Source organism: Felis catus, chromosome D1 (genome assembly GCF_018350175.1).
Source record: "Felis catus isolate Fca126 chromosome D1, F.catus_Fca126_mat1.0, whole genome shotgun sequence".
Lineage (NCBI taxonomy): Eukaryota > Metazoa > Chordata > Mammalia > Carnivora > Felidae > Felis > Felis catus.
This window is the reverse complement of record NC_058377.1, coordinates 76,340,638-76,365,217: the sequence shown is the minus strand read 5'-3', so window position 1 is coordinate 76,365,217 and position 24,580 is coordinate 76,340,638. Positions and strand designations below refer to the sequence as shown.

General features: G+C 40.7%; 1 protein-coding gene across 5 annotated transcripts in view; it reads right to left on the bottom strand.

Annotated features, from left to right (window-relative positions):
- Positions 1-24,580, bottom strand: part of NELL1 (neural EGFL like 1) — an 883,212-nt gene that overhangs the window by 725,078 nt on the left and 133,554 nt on the right. For all 5 annotated transcript variants that reach the window (XM_003993068.5, XM_003993069.5, XM_045039061.1 and 2 more), the window contains one exon: positions 24,238-24,408. In XM_003993068.5, coding sequence (XP_003993117.2) covers positions 24,238-24,408 — 171 coding nt within the window. The remainder of the gene's footprint in view (positions 1-24,237; positions 24,409-24,580) is intronic.

Below are 24,580 nucleotides of genomic sequence, written 5' to 3'. Positions count from 1 at the left end.
AACTCAACACCCCCAAAAAACAAATAATCCAGAGAAGAAATGGGCAGGAGACATGAATAGATGCTTTTCCAAAGAAGATATCCAGATGGCTAACAGATACATGAAAAGATGTTCAACACTGCTCATCATCAGGAAAATACAAATCAAAACCACATTGAGATACCACTCCACACCTGTCAGAATGGCTAAAATGAACAACTCAGGAAACAACCAAGGTTTGCAAGGATGCAGAGAAAAGGCAATGTTTTTGCACTGCTGGTGGGAATGCAAACTGATGCAGCCGCTCTGGAAAACAGTGTGGAGGTTCCTCAAAAAATTAAAAATAGAACTAACTACCCTATGACCCACCAACAGCACTACTGGGAATTTATCCAAGGGATACAGGAGTGCTGATGCATAGAGCTGCTTACAGCAGCGCTTTCAACAATAGCCAAATTATGGAAAGAGCCCAAATCTCCATTGACTAATGAACGGATAAAGAAGTGGTATATGTATACAATGGATTATTACCAGCCATCAAAAATAATGAAATCTTGCCATTTGCAACATGGATAGAACCAGAGTGTATTATGCTAAATGAAACAGAAATATCATAGGATTTCAGAGCAAGACAAATATCAGAGAATGACAAATATCATATGCTTTCACTGTTATGTGGAATTTAAGAAGATAGATGAACATAGGGGAAGGTAAGGAAAAATAAGATAAGAACAGAGAGGGTGACAAACCATAAAAGACTCTTAAATACAGAGAAGTGAGAGTTGCTGGAAGGGAGGTGGGGGGTTAAATGGCTGGCGGGCATTAAGGAGGGCACTTCTGGGGATGAGCACTGGGCGTCATGTAAGAGATGAATCACTGGGTTCTACTCCTGAAGCCAAGACTACTCTGTATGGTAACTAACTTGAATATAAATTTTAAAAGTTTAAAAGAAATTTTTAAAATGCTTTAGAGTAAAAAAAAAAAAAATATATATATATATATATATATATATATATATATATGTGATATATATACACAAAACAGAATGCTATTCAGCCATAAAAAAGAACAAAATCTTGCCATTTGCAACATGGATGGATCCAGATATAATGCTAAGCAAAGTGAGAGAAAAAACAAATACCATATGATTTCACTCATGTTTAGAAGCAATAGCTGAACAAAGAAAGAAGAAAAACAAAAAAAGACAGACTCCTAAAAACAGAGAAATGGTGGTTGCCAAAGGGAAGTTGGGGGGGGGGAATGGGTGAAATTGGTGAAGAAGGTTAAGAATATACTTATGATGAGCACCGAGTAATGTACAGAACTCTTTAATCATTGCATTGTACACCTAAAACAAATACTGTATGTTAATTGTACTTGAATTTTTAAACAATTCATACCTTTATTACCTAAATTTTACTATCTCCATTTTCTTTCCTCATCTGGGTCTGTATACCAAGGGTATTTTTCCTTCTTAACCATATTTTATGCCCCTAATATCTCTCTCCCACTACTTCTTACCAACCCTTACCATCTGCCTAAAGTTTGTAATTCAGCTGTTATCCCAAGTTGATGCTGACTGTGGATCAGGGTCAGAAAAACAGCTCCAGTAGGTCTGTCCTATTTTGCATTTTTTTCTTTTTTACAGTTTAGTTATTTGAGAGAAAGAGAAAGTGAGTACAAGTGGGGGAGGAGCAGAGGGAGAGAGAGAAAATCCCAAGCAGTCTTCACGCTGTCAGCACAGAGCCCGATGTAGGGCTTGAACTCACCAACTGAAGGACACTTCACTGACTGAGCCACCCAGGCATCCCCTATTTTGCATTTTTATCTATGGTTTAGCAGTGCAATACCAGATGTCTTGAGTTTCTGGGAAAATAGAGGAGTTGGTGTGATTCTTTCAATCATACTAGATTTAGAGTAATACCACCAGGGTTAAAAGAGACATTAATAGGCAGGAATTAGAGCCAAATAGAATGAAATTAAACATAATAAACTGAAAGGTCCCATGCTTAGGGACCGTGCTTGTCAAAGACAGAATCTGAGATCTAAGACTTAACAGAAATACATACTGAAAAATATTTAGCCATTGTGGCCAAAAGTGAGTGGAGATAAGGCTGTCAAGAAGGGTGTTGCAATCCTAAACTGTACTGTAAAATAATTATCTCATTCTAATCTGAGCCAATCTGTCCAGAAACTATCACATTTAGGTGTAGAAACTTCTGATGCTGAACAGGCACACTTTACTAAAAACCAAGTAAGACTGTGAATGCCTTGTGAACCAAATCAAATGATGAATGGTTGAAAGAATAAAAGACGTTCAGTCTGAAGAAGATTAAGAAATAGCATGATAAAGTCTTCAATTATTTGGAGGATGGTCATGTGAAAGAGGGATTAGACTCATTCTATGTAGCTAAAAGAGGTAAAACATATACCAACAAGTGTAAGCTACAAAGAGGCATTTTTGACTCAAGATAGGAAAAAAATTTCTAACACAAAACCCAGAGGGAAGTAACAGCCTTGGTAGGCAGTGAACTGCCAGTCTCCAGAGGGTGTCCCAGCAGTGCTGCAGGACCACTTACCTGGCAAGCATAGTAAGGCTCAAACTCAGACACTGCCTAAAATGTCAGAAGAGCTGCATAGGAGTATCTACTAAATTCCAGAACTTTACATACTTTATAATCCTTGAAATAACCCTAAAAGTCAGGCATTGGTATACTATACTCAATTGACAGATGTTCAGAGGTTAAATGACCTGCCTAATAACATTCAATAAATAGTGAAGCCTAAATTCAAATCAAGATATAAATTTCTACCATGCCATAGTGCCTTATAATTCTCTATGGATTCTGCTCTTAAAAAGTCAAATACTCAACAAGGAGCTAAACAGAAGATACAGAAAGATCACTGGTCTATAATCAGAAAACCTCCATTTGTGTCTTACCTAACTAATTATTTGCACTTTGTGACCTGGGGCAAGTTATGGAACCTTTCTGGACCCTAAGTTTCTTCAAACTTTTAAGAAATAATACCTATTGCACAGGTTTTCAATAAACACAAAACAGATAATCTAAGTAAAACTATGTTGCAAATTATAAATGCTTTTTTAAAGGAGATTATTAATGTTATTAGGCCAGATCAATGCTCTCACCTTCACAGAACAATCTAAAAGATATTTTAATTTGAAACATTTTCAGGAAAAAAAAAAACCCAAAAACCTCACATAAGCCACTTGGCTCAACAGCTTTGAAAATAGTACCCAATGTCAGCTTTACCATTTCAGTAAGAGCATGGGGCAGCAACTTTAAAGGGGAGTGAGTGTTTCTTAAATCATTCCCCTATGTGTTGCCAATGATGGCACTCTGAAGCCATCGTCAATGGCCCCATGTTTCCCATGAGTTAAGACAAAATGCACTGCTTATAGCATTCAATTATACCCTAGGCTAGCTGCCTCCAAAATATTTGCTGATACTCCTGAATGGGTGACAATTTAGCCTAACGGCATTTTATTATTCACCTAGATGAACATTTAAATGTTATGTTAAATGCCTGCTGCTCACACAAAGCACACATTGGTAACCAGGATTCTCAGGGTCGGAAAAGGACATTGAAGGTTTTCAGATCCAACGTCCATCTGCTACTTGTTATGTTAATATATAAACACCCAAAAGCCATCTGTCATGCATAGAGTGTATGTGACATCCTCATGTAACGTTTTAAAGCTTCACAGAGCAAATGGATGTCTCCCCAAAGGCTTCATGATTGACCATTTCCAAACAATCCATGTGAAATGTACCAGGGTCTAGCAGCTATGGTAAGGGACAAGGGGAATATTTTTCTCTCTCCATGAAGTCTGATACAATCATAGACCACTTCTGACCCGTAACCTTAGCATTCCCAAGATTCAAGCAAACAGGGATCTGTATTCTTTGATGTTTTTACTTTTTCAGGACCTTTGAAAGCACCAATAAAGTCCACAGGCAGGTCTCAAATCTAAGGAGACATGATGACCTAGTAAGTTTTTGAAAGATACAGATTCCTAGGATCCTCATAAAACCAGACTTATAGGTACCAGCCTAGCCTCACTGTAGAAAAGAATCTCTGATAGAAGCCTTATTTGATATTGTGTTCCCTCAAGTAACAAAGTCAGGGAACTCCTCCATGGGTCTGTTTCTAGAGATTTTTCTAATTAAACACAAACAAGAAAGCAGTACAAAGAAAACTCCTCCAACATCCCATCTCTTTGGAGTACGTACAAATAAACAAAAGTTTCCCTGATCATGCTCCATTAACAGCTGTGTAGATGATAGATGGGTGGATAACATACAGGCAGACACTTAAATTTTGACAAGATTTTATCCCTAACCTCCTGGAGCCTGCATTATAGCGTAGATGAACAATAAACAACAAGCAACATGATAATTTCAAATAGTGGCAAAGGCTATAACTAAATTTAAGTTGAGCTGGATATCCCCATTTACCCCCTCCAGATACAGTCTTTGCCCTTCTTTGTACCAAAGCAGACTTACAGATCCCCCCCACCCCTGGATTCCAGTTGGCTTCAGCCAAGGGGAAATACCAGCAGGAGGGCAGGGAGAACTCACATTGGGGCATTAACATGTAGAGCACTTAGTGCTATGTGCCAAGCACCATGCTAACTGAATAATGGTAGCTACTCCTATTAAGACCAAAACTAATGAAGAAGGCCCTTGAATAAGTGATACTTTCATGTTTTGTTTTGTTTTTCTCTCAGTGGCTGTCTATAGCCTTCCCAATATAAATGTGTCAATACAAACTTGATTGTTTTTTAATAATGTTTACAGAGAGGACAACTCATGGGTCTTGACTTCTGCTTTGCAGCAAGTACTCTGAATTATTCATTTAGTCTGGGCCCCTTTCTTTCAAAAAGTAATCGTCACCTTCTTGAGAGAAATTTTTATTTTTTCATGCTATCAGTCCTGTCAGACTTTAGAAGTTCACAGTCACCAAAGAGCGAAGCCATTTAGATAAAATTTCCTGTTCTGAAGGAAGACTTTTGTTATTAAATGTGAGGCATTCAATAGTAACTGCCAGCTGTTTAATCAAAAAGTTATTGTTCCTTGTGGAGGAAAAACTGGTGTCTGGAAAACAATGAGGCTACAGCTCCAAGCTCAGGAAGTGTCTGATGGAGTTTCAAACCCCTTTCAAACTCCGTCTCATCATTTAAACTGCAAGGCCCTGTTTCTGATAAGGTATTTCATGCGAGATGAACAAAATCATGGAAACGACTGAGATCTCCCACTCACCTCCTTAATTACCCCCTTTCCTGGTGGCCCTTCCTGTTCACATTACATGGTATAAATTCAAGCCAGTTTTCAGAGAGGTCTCAAATAAGGCTATTATTAGTAAGGACATGCAGGGGACTTCTTTAATTCCAAAATTAAAATCTATGGTAAAATTTAAGAGGGTGACAAAATTATGAGGGGAAAATTTGGCATACAAACAAGAAAAGAATGTTTTCAGTAAGACTAATGGGAAAAGAACAGGTCCAAGAATAAGAAGGACTGTATTGTAAATTCTAAGTTTAATCCATACACTTGGGATGTGGCCTGGTGGGGGCGGGGGTGGGAATCACTTCATCTTCCTGATTTCCTCACCTTTTACATAAAGAAAATGATACCTGTTCCACTTATTTCTTTTAGGCTCAATGACACACTATACAGTAATTGCTTTGAAAACTATTGCCCACTACTGCTACGAAACGGTTAATAATAATAATTCATATACAATTTATCCATTTGAAGTGTACTTCAATGTGTTTTGGGGGGTATATTACATTATTAACCTTACATTGTCATTAAATAGTTAACATAAAATTTGCCATTTTGACCATTTAAGTGTGTAATTCAGCGGCATTAATTACATTCACAATGTTGTACCTCCACCATTTCCAAAACTTTTCCATCACACCAAACAGAAACCCTGTTCTCCTACCCTTCAGCCCATTAACCTCTAATCAGCTTTGTCTTTATGAATTCAATTACTATAGACATTTCACACAAGTAGAATCACAGAGTATTTGTCCATTTGTGTCTGGCTTATTTTACTGAGCATAATGCGTGGGCCAGCACTGCATTCCTTTTTATAAAAAGCTGAAAATATTCCATTGCATGTATATTCCACACTGTTTACCCATTCATATGTTAACAGACATTTGAGTTGTTTCTGCCTTTTCACTACTGTAAAAAATGCCACAATGAACATTGGTATGCAATTACCTGTCCAAGCCTCTGCTTTCAATTCCTTCCATGTATACCTATGAATGGAATTGTTGGGTCACTTCGATTTTTTGAGCAAAGACTAAATTTTTCCACAGCAGCTGCACCATTTTACATTCCCACCAACATTGTATAAGGGTTCTAATCTCTCCACACTCTAACAGTTATTTTCCTTTTAAATTATAGCCATCCTAAGGGTATGAAGTGGTATCTTAGGATTCTGATTTACCCTTTTTTTTTTTTTTAAGGATGTTGAGCATCTTTACATGTTCTAATTAGTCATTTGTGTATCTTCTTTGGAGAAATTTCTATACAAATCCTTTGCCCATTTTTCAATTGGGTTGTTTGTTGAAGAGCTGTAAGGTTCTTTATTCTGGATATTTAACCCTTGCTAGATATAATATTTATAAATATTTTATCCCCTTCTGTCTTTGATGCACAAAAGTTTTTAATCTTAAGTCCAACTGATTTTTTTTTTTTTTTTTTTTATTGCCTGGGCTTTTAGGTGTCCTAGCCAAGAAATCATGGTCAAATTCAACAGCATCAAGATTTTCCCCTATTTTTTCTTCTAAGAGTTTTATAAATTTTAGCACTTACCTTTAGGTCTTTGATCCATTTTGAGTTAATTTTTATTTTTTACGTTAATTCATTTATTTTGAGAGGGAGGTGGATCGGGAGGGGCAGAGAGAGTGAGAGCAAGAGAGAATCCCAAGCAGGCTCCACACTGGCAATGCAGAGCTCAACACGGGGCTTGAGCCCAGGAACCATGCCATCATGACCTGACACAAAGTCAAGAGTCAGACCTGAGCCCAAGTCAAGGGTCAAACGCTGGGGGTACCTGGGTGGTTCAGTTGGTTAAACATCCGACTTCAGCTCAGGTCATGATCTCAAAGTTTGTGAGTTTGAGCCCTGCATTGGGCTCTGTGCTGACAGCTCAGAGCCTGGAGCCTGCTTTGGACCTTCCATCTCCCTCCCTCTCTGCCCCTCTCCAACTTGCACACTGTCACTCTCTCTCTCTCAAAAAATAAACATACATTAAAAAAATATTTTTAAAAAGAAAAGAGTCAGATGCTGAGCCACCCAAGTACCCGTGGGTTAATTTTTAGATGCGGTAAAAAGTAAGAGCCCAAATGCATTCTTTTGCAAGTGGATTTTCAGTTTTTATAGCACCATTTGTTGAAAAACTGTCCTTTCCTCATTGAATGGTATAGGCACCCTGTTTGAAAATAAATTGACCATATAGGGGAGGGTCTGTCTGGGTTCTCTATTCCATTAGTCTATAGGTCTATCTTATGCCACCTACCACACTCTTTTGATTACAGTTTCATAGGAAGTTTTGCAGTTGAGAACTTTAAGTCCTTCAAATCAGGTTTTCTCATGTTCATTTGCCTTTCTTGTATTATAGTTACAAGGTTGAGTTGTGGACCAAGAGCTGGGACCCAACTCTTCTCATCTACTGGCTAGGATTCAGTGATTTACTTCATACATTTCCCCACTCCTCCTTTTACTACTGCTACTATTACTACTGTTAATAAAAAATTAACATTGACTAAGTGCTTACTATGTGCCAAACACAGATCTATGTACTTTCTACATATTACTCTGATTAAACCCATGATGTGGGATTTTTTTTTAACAAATAATAAATCTGTGGTTCAAATAAAATAGGCAAAGGAAAACAGCTTCAAACAGAGGATCTAGATATGAACACAGCAGTCAGGCTCTAATTACAGCCTCACTCAAACCACTGTTGATTCTACCTTCCTCATTTCCCCGTAAGTCAATTTTGCCATATTCAAATCCTCTAACAATTGACCTGTGTCTTTGCTTCTGTTAGGGCCTGAGCATTTGAGGTCTTGGAATCATGGGTTCATGCCAATCTCTTCAATGCTGTCAAAAGAATACTAACCGTCAGCTCCTTTAAGGCCTCGAATTCTCTTGCCTGTCCAACACAGCCACTTATGCAAAGGATTTCATTTGTATAAAAACAAATGTTTCCCACATTTGTTCACTCACTTGTTAATTCAACAAATGCAAAAACATCTGGCCAGGTGCTGGGGACAAAGTATTACAAGAAGACAAGTGGAAGTTGCTAACGCTATTCACTGGAGATGAGGCTATGGGTCAGAAAGAATGAGACATCATAAAATTGTAAATAGGTAAATGATTGTGATTTCACACAGTGGAAGTCCTTTAGAGACAATAAAAGAGGAGGAGATGATTGACTTCGTAAAGACTGATCATGATCAGCTAGAGTCAGAGCTACATCCCTCTCCAAGTTCAGGCACAAGACCTTCCAAAGCAATTGCCAATATAAATGCCACTGCCATTTCTGTTTAGCAACTAGTGTCAGATTATCACAGACACAATAACTGGATTTACTCTTGCCATTGCTGCACTCTCAATAGCAAAAAAACAAGAGCCAAAGGATCGGCCTTTTCATCTATGTCTCTTAGCACCATTTTGACAATTTCCTCTTTTTTCACCACATAATTATATTTACCACAGGCCTTATCTGAAAGTCCATCTTACAGAGGCTAGTGTCATCACAAAATAATTTGTAATTGGAAGGGATCTCATCTGTATTCTGGAAGAATAGGGCTTATAGACTAAGATGAATGGAAGAGGAGGTCCCACAGGCTCAGCTTTGAAGGATAATCTGTTGGGTCCAGTCTCCCTGTCAAATATGCCTCTCATTAACTGTGCTGGAGAATCAAGGAAGCAGGCAGAGCCCTCTCTGGAGACCTACATGCTCCATCCTCAAAGCTTTCTGCTTTACCCAAGCTCCTGGCAAATCACAGTGCAAACAGCTCACTGTGCACATTTTACACAGTTTCTTCCTGCTGGGTTAGAAGAATAATTGCCACCTCACTTTTACTGATGAGCAACCCCGGACTCGAAGAGGTTAAGAAACTTGCCCAAGGACACACAGCTATGAAGTCATAAAGGCAGACAGTGATCCGGGGTCTCTAACTTTGAACCTATAACAACCAGGATCTTGATGGAAAATATAGAGGTAATTTGGTAATCTGAAGCGAGTATAATAAATTGATTACTTACAGAAATATGCGTGGAGAGTGGATAAACTACAAGGGATGGTGTACAACCACAGAGTTTATAAAAAGGGGGCTAGGGAATCTCTCTTCTGGGCATGAAAAGGCCCACAAAGGGCTATCTGATAGGGCCTGTGGCTTTCAGTCAAGAGTCTCAGTCAGCCCAAGGGGACCCCACAGAAAAAGAGGTAGGGAAACTGAGATCTTATCCTCTCTTCCCTCTCTCTCACCTCCTTCCCGTTTTTCCTGCTGATGAAACCCAAAGAGTCTAAATGAAGAAGAAACCTGCTGATGCGAGCCACACAGGTCAGCCTGACAAGACATAGCGAGTGAAAAAGAGAGGGGAGACAAAGTTTCTGGAAAAGCGAACGAAAGATACTTAGCCCAGACTCCAAAGCTTTTTCCACCACCCCACTGTCTCCCCCTTGAGGGAAGACTGGAGCCAATACCTAAACACACTCCCTTCTGAAGGTGACATTTTAGTTAATCCTCATGATTGCTCACCTTTCAAATAGGAGATCACCTTTTTCATTTGCCACTTAGCAAAGATGAGCTTTAGGGCAAAGCTCAGTCACATAACTTCTATGTTGAACAGTTTCATGGATTCTATAAAGGCTGTATTCTATTCTCCACTGAAATCCAGAATCCAGATTTCAGAGTTACTCCAAGTGAAACCCTCAACCCAACTGTAAATGTCGACTCCATTACTGCCTGGCTCACACTCCAGCAAGGTAAGCAGCACCCCCCACCAAGCTGGGGATCCCATCTACAGCTTAAGTATAGTGAGGAAACAAGGTCCAAGTACAGCAAGGAGTCAATATCAGGCAATCTGTGAAAACCAAGATCTGAATCTCCCCCGAGGGCAGGAAAGGGCTGTGCTGCCAGGGGGGTTGCCAGGGGTTAGGGCTGGCAGGGGTGTCCTGAAGATCTGAGGTCAGTAAACAGAAGGAAATCAAACGATTTGCAAAACTGATTGTGTAAAGTTGCAGACATCAAAAGCCAGAGACCAGCGGACCAAGAAGGTAAGAACTAGGAGCATGAGGTAGTGAAAAAGGGGAAGGCAGGCCTGGGGAGAAGCTGCAATCAGGCACTGGCTTCCATGGGTCTGCCATTGCACTTCACATGGAAGGGGAAGCAGCCACAGACAGAAGCCACATTTCCCATAGTAAAGGCCTAACAGGAGGTTTCTTGGCCACCAGGGTTGATGAAGTCAAGCAGGAGCCATGCTGGCCACTCAGACCCACTCATATCCTTTCCTGTTTGATCACAGCCTTAAAGATGCCCTGATGGCAGGAAAAGCCATGTATAGAAATGACTCCTGGTATCACCTCCTTGTATTTGTCCTCCTCTTCACTTCCCCTCTGCTCAGATGTGTAAGAACCATCATTATCAAAATCAGCATCAGCAAGCATCATGGAGGTATGCCTCAAACTCTTACCAGGAATTGCACTAAACCACTGATAAGCTATGGCCACTCTGCTGACAGCCTACCCAAGAGCCATTTCCTCCTCTTTCTCACAGTACCTCAGTTTTGTTGGAGCAATGTGCCAGCACCATGGAAGAATGGTCAGTCTAGGACAATCATAGTGACCCTTTTCCCCTTTGCCCATGGAAAGCATCCAGAGATGATGCTGAGGATAACACAGTAGAAGGATATAAAGAATCTGTCGGTCCCAGATGACCTGAACAGAAACTCATCTCAGGCACTGCCTCATCTCAACTTCAAGTGATCATTATCCTTACAGTTTAAACCACTTTTATTTGCAGCCTACGGTGTCCTAATACATGTGCGTGGTCATATTTAATTCTAGCTATCCATTAAGGAAGGCATTACATTTGCCTTAGGATCAAGGTTTAGGAAAGTTAAGTAACTTTGCCAAGAATCACGTATCAGAGCCAAAGTTGAAATCCAAGGTTGGCCAACTCCAAAAGCTTGTGCTGTTAACCACTAAACTATACTTTCTCTCATCGCGTTCACCCAATGCCTGACCCAGGATAGCACCAGTTCTGCATCAGCCACACAAGATTTAGCACTCTGCACATGCTCAGAACATCTGACCCTCATTACATACCCATTTCGATGTTGCAACCCTTATCTCAACATAAGCTAATCGCCATGGTCTCCTCTATCTACACAGCTGAGACAGGACATGCTGATCAAGGGCAAGGGTTCTTGGCTCCCTGCCCCATTTCTATAGTCACTGCTGGGTATAGCCCAAAGCAGGAGGCTACAGACCTATAGGTGAATACTGCTACATACTTTGCCAAAGCTCAGAACTGCCAAGGCACAAGAAACAAAGCAGCCCTAATTCCTCCTGAATACATTCCTCTCCACACCTGTGATGCAGCAAGGGTTTACTCCGTTCAGTGATAACACAAAGTGAAGAACGGTGCATACAGTGCTATCTCATCATGGAGGAAAAATGCTTGTACATGCAAAGAAAAAAATCTGGAGACTGCAAATATAACAGTTAATGATCACCACTATGCAACAGAATTAAGGACAGGGTGGTAAGTATTGTAGGGTTGTAAGTAGCTTGCGCCTGTTTTTATTATTCACTACTATAACAGATCATGTAGTTTATACAGGAAATGCATTGATATATTTATCAGATATTCCATCGTATAAAGCTAAAAAATGCCTATTCTGTAAATTTTCACACCAACCTTCATATGGTTGCCTAGAATTTCTGTCCACATAGCTTCTTACACGTTTTATTTTGTGAATCTGGCAAGCACCTTTTATAATTTAAAAAACTGAAGAAAAAAATCTGTTGAGCTTCACAATAAGTCTATACCAAAGTAGCATAAAATACTCATTAAAAAGAAAAAGAGAAATACTCACGAAACCCTGCCCAAAGGGCTTAATTTAACAGGCTTGATAGGAGGCCCTTATCGCAAGCTTCAAATGCAGTTTCAAAAAGGAGTCCCACAGAATTTTATAATGGTGATACAGCAACCTTACAGGACACACACATGTACCACCCAACTGTGTTTGCTCTCCAGCAGAAGGGGCACATTGGCCCTTAATCCTACCTGTGATGGGTTTACGTTCATACCCTATCTATAAATCACCTACACTCATTCAAGCCTGCCAGAGCTTCTGCAGACACAGGACACATGTAAATTCAACTTAAGAGTGAGACATGGTTCAACCTTGTGCTGTGAATCAGACCAGGAAATCACCAAAAGCCTTTTTATAGATTAACTGCCTTCCTCTAGAAAAGAATAATCCTCCCAAGTTCAAAGCAGAAATTCGAGGATTACTTCATCTTCCCCATTCCCTGTGCCTAATATTTACAAAACACATTGAAATTTACAACACACATTCCCATGAAGGTTCTCACTGGATCCTCCCTATTACCCTGTACAAGCAGACTGGGTAGAAACAATGCCCATACTGCACAGAGACTGAGGTGAAGAACAAGGAGACTTAACTAATGGAACCGTTTAGAAGGCTAAGATCACAGGTCAGAAGCCACAAATGCAGACCCCTAAACCAGAACTCTTCCATTTATTCATTATTCAGGTATCACAAGTATTTGTTGACTGCTTATTACATGACAGCTGTATAATATGTACTGGTGATACAGTGGGGAGTTCTCAGGGTGCTTACAGCCTGTGGGAAAAGCGACATCAATCAAATGACCAAAAACTACTCTGCAGGAAAATGAGCACTATTTATGGCCCAACTATAAAACACAAGAGACTACTTTTGTCCTAAAGATTAAGGGTAAGTAGGATTTAGCTTCATATTCTAGAAATGCCACGTACAGGATCCTGTGGCACAAATGAATACGGTTCCCTTAAGGAACTGAAAGAAATTGAGGTCTGAGAAGTGGGAAAAGCAGTGCAAGAGGAAACTAAGGAGGGAAACTTGGGCCAAACCAAGTACAATTTCTGAAAGCTATATTAAGGATTGTGACTTTTATCTTAAAAGTTACAGGAGGTCATTACATGCACTTACCTACATGTTAGGGACAATGGTAATCAGGTTTGCAAAGCGAAATCCTTACGTATCACCCTAATGTCTACGAAAAATTGCTACCTGTGAAAATTACTCTGAATTCAATGTGCTCACCTACATCCTGTGCCTCACTCTTATTAGCTCCTGCAGGCTCCAGTATGTATCTAATTTGATACTAATAAAAGTAGCAATAATGACATAAGTCCTCTTAATGGGGGTCCCCCACCCAACTCTCTATTTCATTTCCAGTGGTTTTTAATGAGACCTGTGATTGCAAAGTCACCTTAAGGAACACAGAGTATATTACCTTGAAATTGTGAATATCAGAATTTATATTGAAACAGTACAAAACCACCCATGTAACACTGGGAACTCCTGTAATTCATCTCTCGCACATTTGAAGAAATGGCCAAATGGCTCATTTGCAGTCAGTCATGATTTAAGATTAGGTCCTTGGCCATTAGCACAGAGGTCCATGCAACTCATACAAATCATAAGAGGATGATGGGCCATTCGAAGGGCTGACCCAATATCATCTCTGTGGTATTGAAACCACAAACCTATGAACATTCAGATTCCAACAAGGAAGGAGAGTCTTTAAATCTAAAAACAGAACCACAGAAGCCTTCAAGAGTCTGAAGACCAAGAGTGGTTAGAATGTACAAGACAGATTTGGGCCCAACAGGGAAGTGGCCCTGGGAGGTGACCACTACCCCGGTCTTAGAAAGTAGCACATAAAACTTGGCCTTTGTTTTCTTCAGTTTATAAATGGGATACATTGTACTTTTTCTGTGAGAAGTTAAAAGTTTTCTCTTGTCACAAGGGGTGTTTGAAAAAAGAAAGAAAGGGGCGCCTGGGTTGCTCAGTCGGTTAAGCGTCTGACTTCGGCTCAGGTCATGATCTCATGGTTTGTGGGTTCAAGCCCCGCATCAGGCTCTGTGCTGACAGCTCAAAGCCTGGAGCCTGTTTTAGATTCTGTGTCTCCCTCTCCCTGCCCCTCCCCCACTCGCACTCTGTCTCCCTCTGCCTCAAAAATAAATAAACATTAAAAAAATTTTTTTTAAAAAGAAAGAAAGAAAAAGGAGGGAAAAAACGGAAAGTTTTCATTTGGAATAAGCTCCCTGAAGAAATGAGAAAGGACCTCTATACCCAGGCTCCAGTCTGCACAGACTTCCTGTATACTCCTGGATGAGTTACTTCTATTCTCAGCACCTCAAAAGTCCCCAACTATAAGATGCAATGTCTGCTTCAGAGGGTTATATTGAAGAACAAATGAATACAGGAATCAGCTCTAAAGAAATATGAAACACTAACCTCAACTCGCTAATGATGAAGCAGTCTGAGCTTCCCACACCACGGCATTGAACCTCTGAGGCTAAAATGTCAAAGAATTCAAGAAATATGAATTGTACATTCTCCAGCTTTTTCTTTTGCCTGTCCTTCAAAGATGGCATCAGACCTGGAGAGCAGGTATTAGCAAAAGTGCACTGAGTGAATGAGTGAGTCAAGTATTATGCTGAGAATGTACCAAGATGTCACAGCCTGGAGCTATCTACCTCTGGTGGAAATAAAATTCCATTCTGATTAATACGGGCATTCTGAGTATCCCAACGAAGCCAACTGATAGCTCCAATGCCAAGCCTGTAAGTTCGAGTGTGCGAAGTTTGCTGTCAGGAAAGTTATATCCTCAGACTAATAGACTCTAATGAGTAGAGATGCAGCATGACATTGCTGAGGAAGAGTTACAGAAAGCATCACACAACAGGTCCTCTAAAGAGAAGGGGAATTATTTCCACTCTAATTGCCCAGCAAAACCTTCAGGTGAGGGTCCAGGCACATTAAGCAACTGGCTTAGTGACTCTGGAACTCCTGGTGGTAGAAACTCACAAGAAATTAAGAAGGATGAGCTGAGGGACAAAGTCAACTGAATTTGGGGTTAGAACAGGGAAAACAATGTGCAGAAACATTTTCCCTGTAAGCTGCGTCATCCTCACACGACACTCCCACTCCTGCCATACCCCCTATAAAAAAGCAACCAGGGGTGCCTGGATGGCTCAGTTGGTTGACTGTCCAACTTTGGCTCAGGTCATGATCTCACAGTTTGTGAGTCTGAGCCCCACGTCAGGTTGTGTGCTGACAGCTGGGAGCGTGGAGCCTGCTTTGGATTCTGTGTCTCCCTCTCTCTCTGCCCCTTGCCTGCTCATGCTCTGTCTCTCTCTCTCTCTCAAAAACAAATAAACATTAATTTTTTTTTAGCCACCAAACAGGCACAACTATACATCTGTTTCCTTCTATCCAACCACCCTGGCTGCTGTTTAGCATTGAGTTTCCAAAAAGATAGAAGAATGTCCTTACAACAGTGTAGAAAAGCCATTCTTTTCAATGACCACATCAGTACCCCTGGTCTAACTAAAAACATAACGCAATATTTTTAAGTAAAAGTCCTCATGGCTCATGCATTTTTTTTTTCCCCAATGCTCTATTCCAACGAGTGAATCCTAAGAGGAACAGAGACAATATATAAATGTATTCTTTAAAAAGACAAGGTTCCTTCCATCACATGTATTGTTCTAGTTTGACTTTTCTCTCCTTGCTTTCCTTTTTAAAAAATAACTATGCATATCCACCAAAAAGACAATAAAATTGTAATGATAAAGATGCAAGCATCAATATTTTTCCTACAAGAAAACATTTATTTCTCTTGTAGCCTATTTCCCCTTCCATTTATCTGGTATAGACCCCTGTCCATGCAATACAACGACAATTCAGGATGTGTCTGAAGGCATGTAGATGAAATTACTGAAGTTGGAAATGAAGTCCTATTTCCCTCTCTATTCTAATACATCTTAGGTCTATGTATGCAATAAAGTGCCTTCTTGTCAATCTACTTATGGCCTCATGTAGCCAACAAACTACCAAATAAGGGATAGGTTCTACTGTATTCCTTTTCAGTCTTCTCCATTTACAAATCTAAAAAACACCAGAGTACAAGTTCATTAAGTCCACTGGGGAATGAGAGCAGAAGATGAAGGTTCTTGAGAAGACAAAATTAGAAATAGGTCTGCTACTGATTTCATTAGAAGACAAGGCAAAATTAAAGTTGGAACCTACCTAACAAGGTTGGAATGAGTAGGCCACAGGGTAATCAGCATGGGTAGAGGTGTGAGGGGCTCAGTCAGAACGAGGCATCCAATACCCTAGTGTCTCAACTGCCTAACAATTAAGCAGCTACTCTCCACTTTGCCAAAGAATCTACAGCACTGGCCACCTGGATCTTTAGATCCAGTCTCCCCCATTATTTCTCCAAGCTGGTAGCAAAAGCTTTTTTTCCCTTCAGTGTTCAGAAAAATGTTTTTCAACAGCATAACTATACATCATCTGCTGGCTACAGTGCACTGCTCTATCTTGTAGATCATCGATCTACCAAGGCCTTCATTGCCAGGTCACCCAGCACCTCCCAAAGGCTGTCGACTGTCACATGTTGCGTAGAACACTCAGAAAAATAAAGAGCAGAAGGAGAGAACAAAAGGCCAATATCCCTTAGCATCTAAAAATGCATATGCAGCATCTATTCCAGCAAGGAAAGAGACAAGTGAGAAAGAAAGATTGGGCATCTAGGGTAAGCAGTCTTTGTTCACCAGCTGCATGCTGCAATGTCAACCCACTTATCAATCCAGATCATTGCAAACCCCCTGCTTGTTTATACTACACTAAGGGCCTGTGATGACGGCAAAGCTGAGTTGCTCTCCAGGGTCCTGAAGATTGAAAAAAAGAAACATACGCCCTAAATACTGTGATGAGGTAAGATCAGAAAGATACACAGAAGGTCAGAGTTAGAAGGAAACCCAAAAATTATCTGTTCCCAAGCCCCTCACTGTATACCTAGAAGGGCGAGGCCCAGAGGCTCTATACTACTTTCCGAGGTCATACCAATTTGACAATCTCTTTCAGCTCAAGTTGGCAGTGCAGAACACTTTTGTGCTAAAAAGCCAGATTTTCCAAGTAGAAAAACTCATACTCTTTATTTTATTTAGGAAATATTAACAAGTGAGTTTGCTCACTCAGTGAGACTTCACCCGGCTTTACATCCTCTCATAAAAACCATGATAATTTTGGCTGCTGAGAAGGGGAGGGGGAACTAAGTTTCTGTACCTCCTAACAAATAAAAAGGGGAAAATGTCATGCCACATTCTCAAGGATCAACAAAAGACTTTATCACAATGGAATATCTTCTTTCCTATTCACCATAGTTACCTTTTTAGTGTTTATTTTTGAGGGTTGGAGAGTGCAAGCGGGGGAGGGGCAGACAGACAGGGGTGCAGAGGATCTGAAGCAGGCTCTGTGTGAACAGCAGAGAGCCCGATGTGGGGCTCAAACTCATGAACCATGAGATCAAGACCTGAGCCAAAGTCAGGTGCTTAACCAATTGAGCCAGCCGGGTGCCCCATAGTTACCTATTTTTAAAGAGATTCTACAATTACATACCTGTTGAAGAGACTCTGTTGGTGTAAAAACCATTTCTGTGCTGCACTGGCAACCGTGGAACCAAAACTGTTGGAGAATGTTGCCTAAGATTTGGCCATCAGAAGAACTTCAAGGACCTGATTGATCTCAAATCCTACACTGCACCACAGATCCACATTACACACTAGGCCCTGATCTATGCGACATGAGCTACTGTTTTTATACAGGTGAAAATCTGACTTTACTGCACTCTTTTCCAATATATTTTAACATCTTTTCTATATGATGGCATATATTGATGTTTCATAATGCTATGTGTTTAAAAAGCAGCTTGAAATTATCAAGATGTTGCATACACTCTCTTGCTACATTCCCACAATCTTACGTTAGAAGAGTCACTATGATTTCCCTTTTACAGATGCAAGTGCAGTTCCTGGCAAATGAGTGAATGAACAAACTAAGACTCTTCAAGGAATGTAAGACACAAATGGCCTGATTTCACACTCCTGCATAATGCATGGAAATCCCATTTTATAAATGGCATAACCAAGACAAAGATTCAGCATTCCTTTCAGTCCAGATTAAGCCAGAGAGCTCATATGCCTCATCACACAGACAAGAGCTCTCCCTTTCCTTTTCTTCCCTCCCCTCTCTCATACTTCCTTTTCTGGCCCTCCCTGCAAGCTTTCCCTCAACTTGATACACTCATGCATATACACTCCTCTCTCACCGACACTATGACTGGCTTTGTAATACTTACAAGATGAGCCCTGTTCCAAGCCAAATTCTCATGTGACCGATACAGAATCAGATCACACAGTGGCAAAACTGTAAAGCTGCGGAAACTGTAACTCATTTTCACCTGGGAAGGTAAGAGGAGTCTGAGAGGCCAGTCCACACCCCAGTTCTCCCTCCTGTGATCTACCAGACCTGAGTGTCTCCATCAGGAATCCAGCAATCCATCATGAACTGCCTTACAACATCTCTTGTACTGGTGCCTGGTGTTAAAATTTGCACATGGGAATATCCTCTCTCTCTAGCTTACTTGCCATCTCTTCCTGGACAGAAGGTCTGGAGCTGATGAGTTAGCTGGACCGGAGGCATATGCTGGTTTCTCAATTTTATTTTAATTTTGGTAAATTGTGCACATGTGTTCCAGTTTGTGAAGTGAATAACGTATCAGTTGAAAAGCCAGGAGATTGAGTCTTGGCCAGGATCTCTTGGAAGCTATAGCCTTTGATGATCCTCTCTTAATTTCCCCCTCCTTACTATAGTGAAAATGTTTGTAAAATCAGTGTAGTACATTATATGTGTGGCTTAACTACATTAAGGAATTTAGGTTTAATAAGATGTTTGTAAATTCTTTGGGAGCTCCCTGAAATGAAGATGCCATATAAACATACTTCATTATGAAAAACCTAGAGAAACAGATGCTCATATCCTGAAGTTATTCTGAAATATTAGACACAAATGTTGAATTACTGGCTTGTTCAGTGATTTATAGTAAGTTTTCAAATTCTGCATGCTCCAGATCAGTTGTATGCAAAAATTCAATGTGCTCTGCAATAAACAAATAGCAGGTGTTAAAAAACTTAAGTGTATCTGTTGTCTAGACCATGATCATGATGTTCACTGTCAGAGTGACAACTGCACTGCACACGTGTGTACACACTTGTACAAATCTGAAGCAATGAGGTGAGGGTTCAGAGCTGTGTTGCAGTATGACTGTGTAAGAGAAATTTTTCCAGCAGTGAGGCAACAGGAGGTTTGCTTAGAGTAGGGACACCTGCATATTGCACAAAGTGCTGGGTGAATGTACCATTAGAATGATAAACACGTTTGAGCCTGTCCCTCAGCTGTTGAGAAGCGCAGCTCCAGTCACTTCAAGATGCTGGGAATGACTTTTTTCAGTTCTCTCCACTGCTCAACTGCTATTAGGAGTTGTCCAATCAGCCTGCTAATAGGGTTTCAGTCCAAGTCTATGCTTTCTCTGATATCTGGAGGCCAGGCCCAATCACTGTGGGGGGCCCTAGTGGTTTCAGAATTAAAAGTGAGTGAATAAGCCATGAACTTTCAACGGCTAGGACTCTTATTTCTTTGTATCCTCCACAGCCTGGCAGAGAGGGTGTCCAATACATTAATTTGATAGGTTGACTGAAAGTTAAAAGTTACCAAACAAAGGGGAGGAAAGTCTTCTGTGGTGAACAGAATGCTTATGCACTGAATCCCAGATGTCAGTGGATTCAGGGCTCGGAGTAATGGGAACAGGCCACAGGGTGAAAGGAGAATGGAATGAGACAATCTGAGGAAGGTTAGCACAGGCCTCATTCTTGCCTTTGTTGGCAGCTATTAATATAAAGGCAGCTGGAGAAAAACCCAAGGCAATGGAGATAATCAGGCTAGCCGCCCAACTGAATGGTTCCTTTTCTGTTTTTAGCTTGAGGTAATCTGCTACCCATACTTTGGGAGCTTCTAAAAGTAGGCCCAGCTCAACAGCTAAAGCAGGAAGAAAACTAAGTCTCCGAAGCAAGCAGGAAGTGTTAAACCACCAACTAAAATAGCAGTCACTTCTCTTGTGACAATTAATGTAATTAGGTCTGAAAAGGCTGTTTCTCAACTCTAAGCTAAAAAGGGTGGAAAATCTCACCACATACCACTTCTTGAGAGCAATAAAATTGCCAGGGAAATCTTCCTGTTTCAAATGTCTTTATGGTCCAGAAAATTTTGGAGCATTTCTCCCCTCAGAAGACTCCCTAATGTGGTTGTGACTATGTCCTGGGAAGTACAGGTCATTAACACTTTACAGAGGTGGCGTGGAGGGACAGAAAGACTAAGGCTTGGGAGTTAGATCTTGGTTCAAAGTTTTAAGTTATGTATCTCTGAGCCCTTCTAATTCCAAACTTGTTCAACAGGTCTAATAAATTGTCCCCACATTAATATCCTAAGAAATATTATGCCCAGCATGTTACCTGGTCTGTAGTATTCAATAAACACAGGTCCCTTCCCCCATGCCAATGCAATGGGTTCCATCAGGAAGATTCTGTATCCTACCAAACAACTCCAATATCGGCAACGTAAGATGTGTGGGAGGAAAATACCAAAAGAGAGCAAACTGATCACATTGAACCAGGCTCTGGACTTCCCTCAGCTTCCAAGTCCAGTGCCATGGTCCCCCACGTTGGGCTAAATGATCTAGCAGTTAGAACACTCCTGAATCAGACTTGATTCCAAATCCCAGTACAACCACTTACTAGAAGCAGGACTGCAGACTTATAATGTAATCTCTGGTCTATCATTTGAAAACAAGAAAGAAACAGCATGAGTATGGGATGAATTAACCTACATAAAAGCTTAGCACTGTGCCTGGCACAAGTCAACACTCAATAAATGTTACCACAACACTGTTTGTCACTTAACCAGCAGAACTCTAGTGGGTAACAGGTTGAGAAAAAAGTGTAACTCTAAGGGGAAAAGCAACCCAAAATAATCTCAGGTAGTATGAAATGAATAGTTTCAGGAGTAAAAATCAGCCTTTGTGACATTCACTCTCTGTGAGAGTGGCCTATAGAAGTGGTAGACCAGTATCATGATAAATGGACCAGGGCATTTGCCACTCTAGAATCAGCTAGTGCTAAGAAGAAACTTGTGAAGAAGGTAAGCCTATGTTATTCACTAGACAGTGCCCTCTTTCCTTAATCTTTTCTTCTTTTCTGAGGGCTCTGCTGCAGGTACTTGGTTTTCCAGGATCTCTCATGTATTCAATGCAGCCTAGCCTCTTCTCCAGCTTTCTCCCCTTCCACCTAAACCAGTGGTTGTGAAATACCACTCCATTTACCAAAGCTAGACCACCTGCATAAGAGCTACATGGAAAGCCTGTTAAAAATATAGCTTTTTAGACATTTCCACCCTCAGGGAATCTGATCCAACAGATCAAAGATGGGGCCTGGTAACTCCATCTTTTTTATAAGTTCCCCAAAAATTCTTACATGCCATCAGCTTTGGGAACTACACCAAAAATCAGTTTTTAACCTCTCCTGTGGCCCAGTTGTTCTGGGTCTTTATTTCTCCCGATCTATCTAAAAGCCTCATTTGTGTTTGAGCCCATGAATCATTAACAGGCAAAAAACTTTACATTCTCCTTCCAAGATCTTACATAAAGGACACGTTAGGTCATGAACCAAAGTATGAAAATTTTCAAGAGAAGGAAAGGAATATTCAGCATCCCCCTCAGTCCATTCCTTATAAATGAGGATGACCCTATAGACTATTGGGGGCTCCAGCTCTCCCATCCTCTACCCACTTTCCTCTTAAAAGGGCCAAGGTAGCCACGAAGGACATACAGTGGCTGAAAGTTTGGAGACAAAGAGGTACCATAAACGTGCAGAATCCACAACAAACATCACCCTGAGCAAAGATGAAGCACCACTTCAGAGCACCTTATGTGGATTATCTCATTTAGCACTCCCATCTACGAATAGGTATTATCCTAGTTTAGAAATTTAAAAATGGAGATGAAAAGAAATTAACTTCCCCAAATTCAGAGCAGGCAAGTGGCTAAGGATGTCAGAAAAGAGTATTTCATAGGAACCAGAGTATCTGTGAAGGTGTGAAACTTTAGATTAGCAGAGATCTATCCTTTCTTCTTTTTTCTCCTCCAGAGATAATATTAGAAAAACAGATAAAACTTTTGGAAGGAGGGATGAGCACTGGGTGTTGTATGGAAACCAATTTGACAATAAATTATATTAAAAAAGAAAAAAACACTTTTGGAAGGCAGAAGCAAAAAATTGCATAGCAAGAAACCAGCAATGTCTCCCAGACTGTTCAGGTGGGAATTACTAAACTAGAGCTTTGTGGCCTCTTTCTGACCTGTGGCATAGGACATGCAGGGCCCTTCTGCTCTACCATTTGGGCAGCAATACAGGTGGGGGCTGGGGGGCAGCAACAAGAATGCTACTACCTAACTTCTAGAAAATAAGTAGCCAATGAGCTCTTTTTTATTTTTATTTTTTTACATTTATTCATTTTTGAAAGAGAGACAGGGCATAAGCAGGAGAGGGGGAGAGTGAGAGGGAGATACAGAATCTGAAGCAGGCCCCCAGGCTCTAAGCAGTCAGCACAGAGCCTGACACAGGGCTTGAACCCACAAACCAAACCGTGAGATCATGACCTGAGCCGAAGTCAGATGCTTAACACTGACTGAGCCACCCAAGCATCCCACCAATGAGCTCTTGAAGGTGGAAATGGACATGATGATGGCTGAGGGCTGGCTTCATGCAGGCTGCCCAAGTTAGGACAATAGAGTCACAAGGAACAAGTTGTTTCTATGAAAAATTTATCCAGGCACACTTATTATAATCTGGTTGAAGCCACAATTCTTCTCAAGGCCACAAACATCTTCAACAAATCAAAATAGACCAAGACAAATTCAAGATGGCAGAACTTCCCTTAAGCCTGGTATTAATTTGTTCTCTGCCCATCCAGGTCCTCTTCCAAAACAGACTGCAGAGCTATAATTATAAGTACATTCAAATACCTCCTCATTAGAATTGTAGTCTGGAGCTGATTAACCTTGGATTATTCTTCCTCCTGCTTGGTTCCAGAAGGTAGTTTGTTCCCCACATGCCTGTTCCTTATCCTGGGCCTAATGGAACAAGTTAACTTTTTGTATCATTAACAAGAATCAACAATTCATGGGCACTGCTCACAATGCAAAAATATTCTCTGTAAGATCACTATCCACAAGGATTTTCAGTGGATTCTAGAGAGGTCAAAACATTCCCCTTGACCACCATTCACCAGTTGTCCAGCCGCAAATGATCCGACAGACACTATCAGTCTTTCTTCAGCTGGAAGCAAACCTGACTCCAGTGACATACATGGGGGACAAGATCTCCTTCCCACCCCAGTTCACAATGCCCGATGAAATCCCCCAGATGTCACAAAGTCTTGCCATCCTTTGGCAAACTGAAAGGCTCACTCCTCTGCAGAGGATGGATGGCATTAATTCCAAAAGATTCAAAAAGCACAGCCTCTTTAAGAAGCCTCCATTTTGAAAAAGATATTTAAGCAAAGCTGTGCTTGATGAAGTGAAATAGAATTAGCTGCTTCAGTGGCACAGGCTTCTCAGATTCATTCTAAGGTAGAATGGCTTATTTGCCTCCAAGTGGAACGAACTCAACAACAATATATCACAGTTAACTGTGAGCACAGCTCCATGGAATTTCAGCTGGTGCCTGGAGTACACGGAGGTGCACTTAATATTCCCCAATCTGTAATCAACCTTTTGTACATTTGTTCCTAATCACAGGATACTGTTTCATCTTAATGAACTGTTTTCTTAGCATATTACAGTTGGTCATTTCAGCACATCTAATGGCCCATTTGGTAGGTTAAATTACAATTAGGGTCCCTTGGTTTTTTTATTTCCCAGCAAGGCCTGGAGGGGTTTGATATTTTTCCCCTTCCCACTGCTCGATTTCAAGGACAGAATCACAAAAGAACAAAAGCACAGACATACCTGTTGCAGTCGACGTGGAGCAAGAGATGAGAGGCACTAATTGACAAAGCAACCTTGTGCCACTGTCCATCTGCCATCCGGTATGGAAGCGCCTCGGTCCTGGGCTTCCCGTTATGTATATAGTGATATCGGATCTCATCCCTCAGACCACTGCTCTCTAGTTCAAAATAGCTGTATGGAGAGTAACAAAAATATGTTTGTTTTTACTTCTGGATCCCACAGTTATCAATCCTCCCTACTCACAAACTCACCACCCAGTTTCTCAGAATCTAAAATTAGCTAAACAGGATACAAAGATCTAATAACTAAAAACCACTTGTACTGCATGGAATCAAATTCACCT